The sequence below is a fragment of the Vulpes lagopus genome, chromosome 13 (genome assembly GCF_018345385.1).
Source record: "Vulpes lagopus strain Blue_001 chromosome 13, ASM1834538v1, whole genome shotgun sequence".
In the NCBI taxonomy this organism is placed as follows: Eukaryota; Metazoa; Chordata; class Mammalia; order Carnivora; family Canidae; genus Vulpes; species Vulpes lagopus.
This window is the reverse complement of record NC_054836.1, coordinates 10,541,681-10,551,484: the sequence shown is the minus strand read 5'-3', so window position 1 is coordinate 10,551,484 and position 9,804 is coordinate 10,541,681. Positions and strand designations below refer to the sequence as shown.

Here is a 9,804-nt window from a genome sequence, read left to right as displayed (position 1 = left end):
CTTGAGAAGCACGTTTCCCATAGAGACTTTGAGGAGCCTGGGGTCAGTGTGTGTACACGCACGCATGCACGTACATGTGGGTAGGCACACGTGTGTGCATTTTCTGAGTCCCTGGTGTGAGCCCAGAGCACAGCTGTCACTCAGAACCATATGCTCCATGTCTGGGAATGTCACTCCTCCTGGGCTGCTGTGACAAGTGGCAGCTTCTGGGAACACAGCCTGCCCACCTGCACTTGCCCTGGGCCCAGGGCACGGGCTGCCTTTCCTCCAGCATTCTTCCTCACTCCATAGGATGCCATCCAGCCAACACCTCTGGGCAGTACATAACCTCTCAGTGACTGTGCTTGTTGACACATCTACACATCTGCTGTGCCCTCCCTGCCCTCTTCAGCACTGAGCATGAGCAGAAGAACTGCATGGGGCTCAGATCTCTGGAGTGGCTGTGAGTTCTGAAAGCTCCATCCTCATCCTGCCAGGAAAAGTCAGGAGCAACCACTCACACACCAGCATCAGTCAGAAACCTTGATGGGACAGGTGCAGTGGAGGTTGGGAAGTACAGACCAAATAATGCAGCTAGAGACTAGGAACAGAATTCACCAAGAAGTGAAGAATTAGAAGACCCCTGTGAAAGATACTTTCTGGAAGTGCTACTTCTTGTGTCTTTTTTTTTTTTTTTTTAAGATTCTAAAGATTTTAAATATTTTTTAAAGATTTTAAAGATTTTATTTATTTACTCATGAGAGACACGAAGACAGGCAGAGACAGGCAGAGGGACAAGCAGGCTGGGGGGAATACGGGACTTGATCCTGGAACCCCGGGATCATGACCTGAGCCAAAGGCAGGTGCTCAACCACTGGGCCATCCAGGTGCCCCTTCCTGTGTCTTCTCGAACAGGTCAGCTTCCAGAAGTCACAGCACTCCAAAATTCACACCCACACCAAACCTCAGAAATGAGACCTTAGTGGAAATTGTCACACGATGCAAAGGCTGATCCTGGCTCAGGGCGAGCCAGATGTCCTTATGAGAAAAGGAGATTTGAGATGACCGTGTAGTGACAGAGGCAGAGACTGGGGAGACATGGCCACGAGCTCAGAATGCCTGGGGCCCCTCCAGGTGGAGAGCACGGCCACGACACCTTGACTGCAGACTCCTGGCCTCCAGACCTGGGAGGGGACAGAGCTTGGTGTCCCGAGACCCTCATTTATGGTATTTCATTAGCAGCCCTAGAAAACTAGCACTGTGCCTGCCCATTCACTCTTCAAACCGTCCAGGACCCAGAACGTCAGCACGGGGCCTGCCGTGCAGTCTGAAAGGGACACTTTGTCAAGGCCTAAAAGCACCTCTGTGCACAGCCCTCCTGGATGCTACTGCAAAGCAGACTGCAGGTGGCCTGTTTGGCTGTGATAGGGGAAGGGGTCACCCACTTCTCCACTTTGGCCTCATCCTTCCCTGAGGGGCCCTTTCACTAAGACACCCAAAACTAAGCAAAAAGCAGCAAGACTGCACATCTTCAAAATATATTCTAAACCATGAGTTCTCTTTTGTTTCTGGATAGAAATAGAGCAGTTAAAGAAAAAAAAAATCAACACTTTTAAAAATAGGTGCAATATGTATTATTTTCACACTTGGCTACAAACTGGACAAGAATATTCCAGGTGTTCACAGAAAGACCTACAGAAGTACTGGAGGTCACAGTACAACCAAAAGACATAGGCCCGTCTTCCAGAGAAGAATGGAACGAAGTGACATGAGAGGGGCCCATGCAGAGCAGCCCACAGAGGGGAGGCAGATTCAAAAATCAGCACATTTCTTTCACAGAGTTTTAAATTGCCCTTTTACACCTAGAAAGAACAGAGAAAGAATGAAAATTCAGCTAGTGGGGATGCTGGCCATGCAAAGCAGCCACTGGGTGCAGCCAGCCGTGTGGGTAAGAGCCTTCCTGTTACTGTGGACCCTCTGAAAGGCTCCAGTAGGAAGGGGGAGCCGAGGCCTGGGGGGAGCAGGGAACTGGGACCTGAGGGGAACAGGGGAGCAGGGAGCTGGGGCCTGGGGGGAGTAGGGGAGCAGGGAGCTGGGGCCTGGCGGGAGTGGGGGGAGCAGGGCCACCATGGCAGGGGCTTGGGGGGACTTGTTGGATCTGCAGGCAGACCTCCCTCTCCTGGAGCTCCCCCTTCCCTGCCTGTATTATGGCAGGAAGGAATCACATCACAGCAGCCCTGCACCCTGAGGCAAGCCCACAGCTCCTGGCACAGGGCCTCCAACTACTAACTGGCCCCTGGGACGACTTCCCAGATTTTTATGTAGGAAGCATGCAAGTGTTGAGGACAAAGTCTTCAGGGAAGCCACTGTCATCAGAACCAGTCACCTCTCTGCTTTCCAGTCCTAGGTCAGTTTTTTTGTACGTTGGTTATGCTTGTCAATGGTTAAGGTGGTCCGGTCAATGGCTGCGGTGATGCCATCCAGGACGTCATCCTGCCTCTCCAGCTCTGTCTCAGTGTCCAGTGCGAGACTCTTCAGCTTCCTCAGGATCTGCAAGAGCAGCATACATGGCAGGAGGGGCTGCCTTCTCTTAAGCTCTCAAAAATAGACACTATTTCTTTCCATCACTTTTGCACTACTTAGGAAATTCTGTGAGTCAGTGGGGATGACAAACCCTCTGCCCTCCAATCCTGGGTTTGGGTCTCAGCTCTGCTGCTGACCAGCACTGACCCCCAGGGCTGCGGAGCCTGCCGTCTGGCCAGCTCCAGCCCCCTCCCTCCTGACGATGCCCTGGGGCACTGCTGTTCCAGCCACAGAGCAGGGGAGGGCTGGCTCAGGGCACAACCAGGCTCCGGCTCTGACCAACCACTGTCTCTATTACCTGTATGCGCCCACGTAAGCCAAATCCCTTTCTTCCTGTTTGAAACATTTCACAGATACATACAAATAGCCCGAGGCCTGGAGCAGCCTCAAAGCACAGCCCGTGGGGCCCCTGTAAAAAGAGGTGGGCTGGCCTGGAAGCATAGGCCCCAGGGCTCTGGGAGGCCAACATCTCTGGGACTCATGTCACAGGTCGAAACGTCTCATACCCTGGTAAGAGCAGCCACTTTACTGCAATCCTATTGAGGCCACTTGCATTGAGAAATGTGCTTTAACTATATGCATGGTGAGCCTGCATTTAAAAATTTAGTATCCTCAAGGTAACAACAAAAAGGAATGATTTTAAGAGAGATCTTAATGACCAACTACTTGCAATAAATGTTAATACCTCTTTTAGGGAAAGTTTCAGATCACTGGTTAGGTCAGGACAAAGGAACTGCAGAACATGAATCATCAGAGGAGCCCGGGGGCCTGTTCCCCATGTCAAAGTCCTCTGTCCCTTAGGGACGGATGTCAGTGTGGGCAGCCTGGGTGAGCATGAGAAGGGCCCCAGATCTAACTTTACTGGCACCACACCATGCCGCACTCAGGGATCACTGTCGCAGGCACAGCCAGGGACACTGAAGCCTGAGACCTACTGTCATCATGGAGACCACACAGCACCCCAGGGGAAGGCGTGACACTCCCTGTGCATTCACACAAAGTGACGCTGTGCTGCCCACCACGTGAGAGAGCTGCTTCATCGGATACAGGAGGAATGGAATGGAGGAGGCAGGGAGGTGGCTTGGAGTTTAGTAACATCAACTCCTTCCTCAGGAATGGTGAGGCTGCAATGAGCTCACAAATGTGAACAAGCTGTGAAAACTATAAAGTGGGATGTGAGGCGCCCCCGCCACGTCCTGGAAGGGCTCCGCTGCAGGAGGGACCCGGTGGTGAGGAGCGCTAGGGCCATCTGCAGTCACAGGCACTCCTGACAGAGGCAGGACTTACCCCACATATCTCTGCACACAAGCATCATCCCTGGGAGCTCCCTCTAGGCGCGGAGGAACAAATCCTGACCCAAGGTCGCAGGCTCAGACACCAGCCTTTTGCACCCTCTGGGAGCCGCTGAGTCACTGGAAAAACTGGACGGAGCTCTGGAAAGTATACTGTGGGGTCAGTCAGCTCTGAGGGACGGGCTAGATGACCTAATACAGGAGGTCTTTTCCATCGCGTTCCTATGACCTCATATGGCTGAGGCCCAAACAGCATAATAAACAGTCGCTGCTCACCATCACCACCGTGTGAGGCAGGTCCTCGCACTCCGTCTTCTCTGCTCAATGACCCCTCCCAGTTGGCCTGTACTTTCAGTGTTCTAATGAGGTTGCTCCAGCAGGTACATTCACATTATGGCCCTGAGGAGACTGGCGTTGGCCACATGCTTGGTTATACCTGACTTCACACTCATGAGTGGTACTTCCACCCCCCTGCCTTGTGCTGGGCAATGAGGCCACATGTGCTGTCCACCACCCTCTATGTCCTTGTCAACCATGTAGTGTCCTTCAGAACCGCCCGGCTCTGAACTATGAGCAGTCACCACCACAGCTGTGTGGATGGCCGGGTGCAGCCTCACCACAAGGCAACAGCTACTTCCTTCAGAGCGGGGCATCCACTGTCCTGTCCTGTTCCAAGACTCACACCACAGATAGAAAATCAGGACATGGGGCCAGAGAAGAAAGTAAAACCTGTCCTGAGCCTAGATGACAAGCACCGCTGGTGATGCTGTGGCACCTGTGTGAATACCCATACCCATACGCTGGCCTGGGGACATGACACTGGGGGTAGAAGTGCATAGCCACACAGCTGTTTCCTGGTTTTTCATCCACAGTCATCCCAAATGAGGGCATGGAATGTCTCTGTGAACCCTCACACTAACTGTTGCACACACGGGGCTGAGAGGCATGTGCAAGGCCCCAGGCTCTGCAGTCAGTGTGCACTGTGTGGCCCTGGTGTGATCAGCTCGTGGACGACAGGTGTCACAGCACCAGTGACACTGACAGGAACTCCACACATTCCTTAGAAAGGCAAAAGGGCCCTTGCCAGGGATCAGCAAGCCATTCAAACAGCCATGAGGGGAGGGCACCAGCCCAGGCCTGCTCTTGGAGCTCTGAGAAGCTATGGCAAAGGCCCCACATAAGGAGGGCCACACCTGGACTTTAAATCTTTTAATGCTCACATTTTCAACAGTAAAAACAGTAAGCATTTTTTAATTTAAGTAATCTCTACATCCTGATATGTGGCTTGAATTCACGACACCAAGATCAAGAGTCACAGGCTCCTCCAACTGAGCCATTCAGATGCCCTATAAAAAATGGTAAGTGTTATTAATTTGAACAACGCATCCTGTTTAACTCAATTCAATAAAAATATTATCATTTCAACAGAGAACCAATATAACGAATTATTAACGAGATATGGTCTTCTATTACGTGAAGTTCTAGCAAGCTGCTGAGTGGTATCCTCACAGCACATCTCCACACCCTCCCCCTGAGCACTGTCCCCCATGCCAGCCCCTGTGTGGGCATCTCCCCTCCCTATCAAGGCAGCAGCAGCGGGAGGAGTCTGTGCCTCCTATGCAGAGATAACAGACACACAACTTACTTCGTGAGCAAGACCAACTGATGTGCCTGTGCAAGTTGAGCATTTTATGGAGTCTATTGTGTAAACATGGGCTCGTTCCTGTTGAACTGTCTGGTTCTGAAAACGTCTCACCGAGACCCCTCCTCTGTGGCCTGTGGAGAGCCCGGCTGACCCGCCAAAACTGCACTTGAAATGAATACTACAAAAACACGTGTGATCTGTGTAGCTACCAAGTCTGCAAAGAAAATCACCGAGCAAGTCTTCAAACTAGGAACCTCAAGTCCTGGTCCAGTGTTTTTCTCTTTAAGGAATGAATGAGAGAAATTAAATGCCATCATGTGCATTCCATATAACACGGGGTGGAAAGAATGGGGAACAGGAAGTCTGGCCAGACCTTCACACAGTTGTTACTTCTGCGGCCCAGGATGACAAGCTGTCTAGTCATCGGTGTGTCATGCCGCCAGCCTCTGAACTATCAGCTGGCTGTCCCTGGGCTCTGCCTCAAGCCCCTGCCATGCCAGTAAGTCAGCCCAGTGACCAGCCATCTCTGCAAGCACGTCCACCTGACACAGAAACTGTCCAACTGAGCTGAGGAGAAAGTGACTTTTATAAACTCCAAAGAAATACACAGGCACAGGTGAGACACAAATGTGTGCCGGCATGGTCTGGAATACTCAGTGATCTGCAGCCCAGAGGGGCAGAGGTGCTCAACTGTGTCTGCACAGCAAGCTCCGTTCTCCACGGGCAAGGTGCGGGTGTGTCAGTGACCCGGGCTGGAAGTAGGAGGCACCACGTGCTCCCCAGGACACAGCAGACATCACTACGTTCTCCTCTGCTCTGGCCACATGCCCTGACAGCTTCTACCTCCTGGCACCACAGATCTTGGGACAGCAGCACAGATACGAGCGGAGATGGACATGTTTCCACCTTGTTTATAAAAACGGAAAAACAGCTCATCCAGCAGAGGAGGTCCGCTGACCAAAGCAGATGCATCTCCATGTATGCACCTCACACCAACCATCATGATGTGGGAAGCAGGGAGTCGGAGGCCCAGCTCTGCTGCGAGCTGTGCCACCAGGACCCCCAGGGCGTCCAGCCTTGTGGAATCACTGCATAATGGCAGCAGGGGAGTGGTGGTGCACGGAAGCATGGGCCTTGATGTGTCCAAAACATCTTTTATGTACTGGTGGCCTCATGTAGGGTCTGAAAGAAAAGAATGTTTGGTTGTTCTTCATGATAAAGCTCCAGGATTCCAAGTATTACTGTATTAATACGAAGCACCTAAAGTGAGGTTAGAATTAGCTAGACTGTCTGCCCTGATCTTGTTATTAAGCTGACTCACTGAAAAACTGTGAATTTTCTTGCAGTGAGAAATTAGCAACCATTTAAGAACAGAGCTGGGATAAATCAAGCTGTCTGCAACTCCAAATAGTTCTTCCAGTTGGGGCAATTAATATGCTATAGAGAAGGTAAAGAGGGAAAAATTGGCTTCCAGCACAGCCAAAGCTCTGGAGGCTGTAAAGAACATTCTAGGCTACAATCTGTCACATTCAGCACATACAGACCACCCCCACGTCCCACCCTGTCCCTTCTGCTGCATTCCTTGAGGCCCCAAGGGCTATCTGTGGATAGCAGCACAGGATTCTTTTCTAGGGAGGCACCCACCACAGTCCCCACCTCAAGATCTGCAGCCTAACTGTGAGACCCTGAGAGCCCTCACTCACAGTTGGCTGATCAGCCTCCAGTGGCCTCTCTAACTCAAGGTCCAGTCAGGGCACATGCACGTGAGGACCCACAGTGCTGTAGGGGAACCCTGGAAACCAGCCCACTATCAGGTCACGATGGGATCCAAATAGGGCTCAGCCCAGAACACAAGCAAATAGAGGTAAAGGCCTAAAACCCACACATCGCATTGAAAGAAATTAAAGACAACCTAAATAATGAGGGATGTGCTGTGCTCCTGGATGGCAGGAAAACAAGACGCCCCTAAGTTACCTACACATTCAACGCAGTATCAAATTTCCAGCAGCCTTTTATTCCCCCAGAAACAGAAAAACGTATGCTCAAATCCATACAGAATTGCATGGAGCCCTGAAGAGCCAGAGCAATCCTGAAAAAGAAGAATGAAGCTAGAGGACTCACTTCCCCACATCCGTGCCGTCAGGAACATAAAATGGTATGGCCATTATGGAAAAGAGTTTGGCAGCTCATCAAAAATCTACACCTAGAATTATCCCGTGACCGAGCAATTGCACGCCTAGCTAGTATATGCCCCCAAGGAGCAGACACAGACCCACACAGATTCTTGTGTGAATGTTCAGAGCAGCACCACGTACTGCAGGCACAGATGAACGGACACACAACTGTCGGCCATCCATTCAGCTGTGAAAAGGAAACACAGATGAGCTCTGAAAACACAGTGCAAAGTGAGGGGGGCCAGCACGGAAGGACACACACATGACAGAGCAAGGACTGGAGGGGCCAGCACGGGGCTGGTGCTGCAGGGGACTGTCTGGAGGCAGTGGCACTGCAGGGCACTCTGCACATGATCAGTGCCACTGAACTACACACTGAGAGTGGGCGAGATGGCAACGTTTACACCATATACATTCCCTACAATAAAAAACAGCCTGGCAACTCAGTAATAAATGACCAAACCCCCTAACACGGCAGGGGCACGTCTAGGCTGACTGAGAAGACGGGAAAGCGTCTGCCCCTGGCCCTGGTGCTCCTCTGTCTGCACAGCACAGCACAGCAGCTGCCCTGGGAGATGCTCACCCAGATGCTGGCACGTCTGGAATCCTGTCAATGGACAAGACCCCGGGGTTCCTTATCCGGCATTCCCACCCTGTTCATGTTTCCGAGACAGCGGAGCATCTGCACCGCTCAGGTCTGTCCTTTCTGAGTGTGGGTGAGGGGCCCTGCCAGCCCCACCTGAGTCACCACTGCCACAGACAGCATGGGCCAGCTCTTGACTGGGGCCACAGCCAACGTGTGAGAGCGCAATGGGCTGTCTAGGATCCCAGAGGAGAGCACGAAGGGCACGTGAAGCCACAGAGAGGCTGGGGAGGGGGTCCACAGTGGCAGGTTATGTTTGCCAGTGATGCAGTTCACCAGGGGAGTGTACAGAAAACCCATGGATAATACATAAGGTGGGGCATGACATTCTCCTGTGAGTCAGCTTTCCTGTCACTGTGCTCATTTGTGCAGCAGGTGGAGGGTTCTAGGGTCCCTGCTGCCCAGAGCCCTTGCTGTCCAGAGGCGGAGGCCAGGGCCAGGGCAGGCGTGCAGCCAACCCGGGACTGTGGGGCCAAGAACAGGGCCGCACCAGCGCCAGGACCAGACTGCCCAGCTAGGGCAGGTCCCCCAATAGACGTTTGCTCCCCGAAATGTCACCTGCCATGGATGTGAGAAGTTACTCAGCACCTCCTTCCTGGTACCAAGTCCCTTCTGGTGGTTTAACAGATGACATAGGCTTGATGTATTCTGGAAGTTTTGTTAATAATTTACAAAGTAACAGATGCCCAACTGGGCCTAAGTGATGGCCAGTGTTTGCACTGGTATCAGGCCAGGAAAACAATAGCATATAACCCCCCCGCCGTGGGAACCTTGACCTGCGCCCCAGTCCACACTCTGCACGCCCTGCTATGGGAAATGTGACCTGCGCCCCTGTCCACACGGGGCACCCCCACTGTGGGAACCGTGACCTGCACCCCAATCCACACGGGGCACCCCCACTGTGGGAACCGTGACCTGCGCCCCAGTCCACACGGGGCACCCCCACTGTGGGAACCCGGACCTGCGCCCCAGTCCACACGGGGCACCCCCACTGGGGGAACTGTGACCTGCGCCCCTGTCCACACGGGGCACCCCCACTGTGGGAACCGTGACCTGCGCCCCAATCCACACGGGGCACCCCCACTGTGGGAACCGTGACCTGCGCCCCAGTCCACACGGGGCACCCCCACTGTGGGAACCCGGACCTGCGCCCCAGTCCACACGGGGCACCCCCACTGGGGGAACCGTGACCTGCGCCCCAGTCCACACGGGGCACCCCCACTGTGGGAACCGTGACCTGCGCCCCAGTCCACACGGGGCACCCCCACTGTGGGAACCGTGACCTGCGCCCCAGTCCACACGGGGCACCCCCACTGTGGGAACCGTGACCTGCGCCCCAGTCCACACGGGGTACTCCCCACTGTGGGAACCGTGACCTGCGCCCCAGTCCACACGGGGCACCCCCACTGGGGGAACCGTGACCTGCGCCCCAGTCCACACGGGGCACCCCCACTGGGGGAACCGTGACCTGCGCCCCAGTCCACACGG

The 9,804-nt window shown here is 53.5% G+C and overlaps 1 protein-coding gene across 5 annotated transcripts in view; it reads right to left on the bottom strand.

The window, feature by feature from the left end:
* Positions 1-1,589: 1,589 nt before the first annotated feature.
* SNAP47 (synaptosome associated protein 47) overlaps positions 1,590-9,804 on the bottom strand; it is a 47,170-nt gene continuing 38,955 nt past the window's right edge. For 2 of the 5 annotated variants that reach the window (XM_041727657.1, XM_041727659.1), the window contains one exon: positions 1,590-2,529. In XM_041727657.1, coding sequence (XP_041583591.1) covers positions 2,383-2,529 — 147 coding nt within the window. In that variant the 3' untranslated portion in view covers positions 1,590-2,382. Of the gene's footprint in view, positions 2,530-3,849; positions 6,682-9,804 lie in introns of those variants that run through there. The other 3 variants (XM_041727658.1, XR_005983439.1, XM_041727660.1) reach the window with 3 other exon arrangements.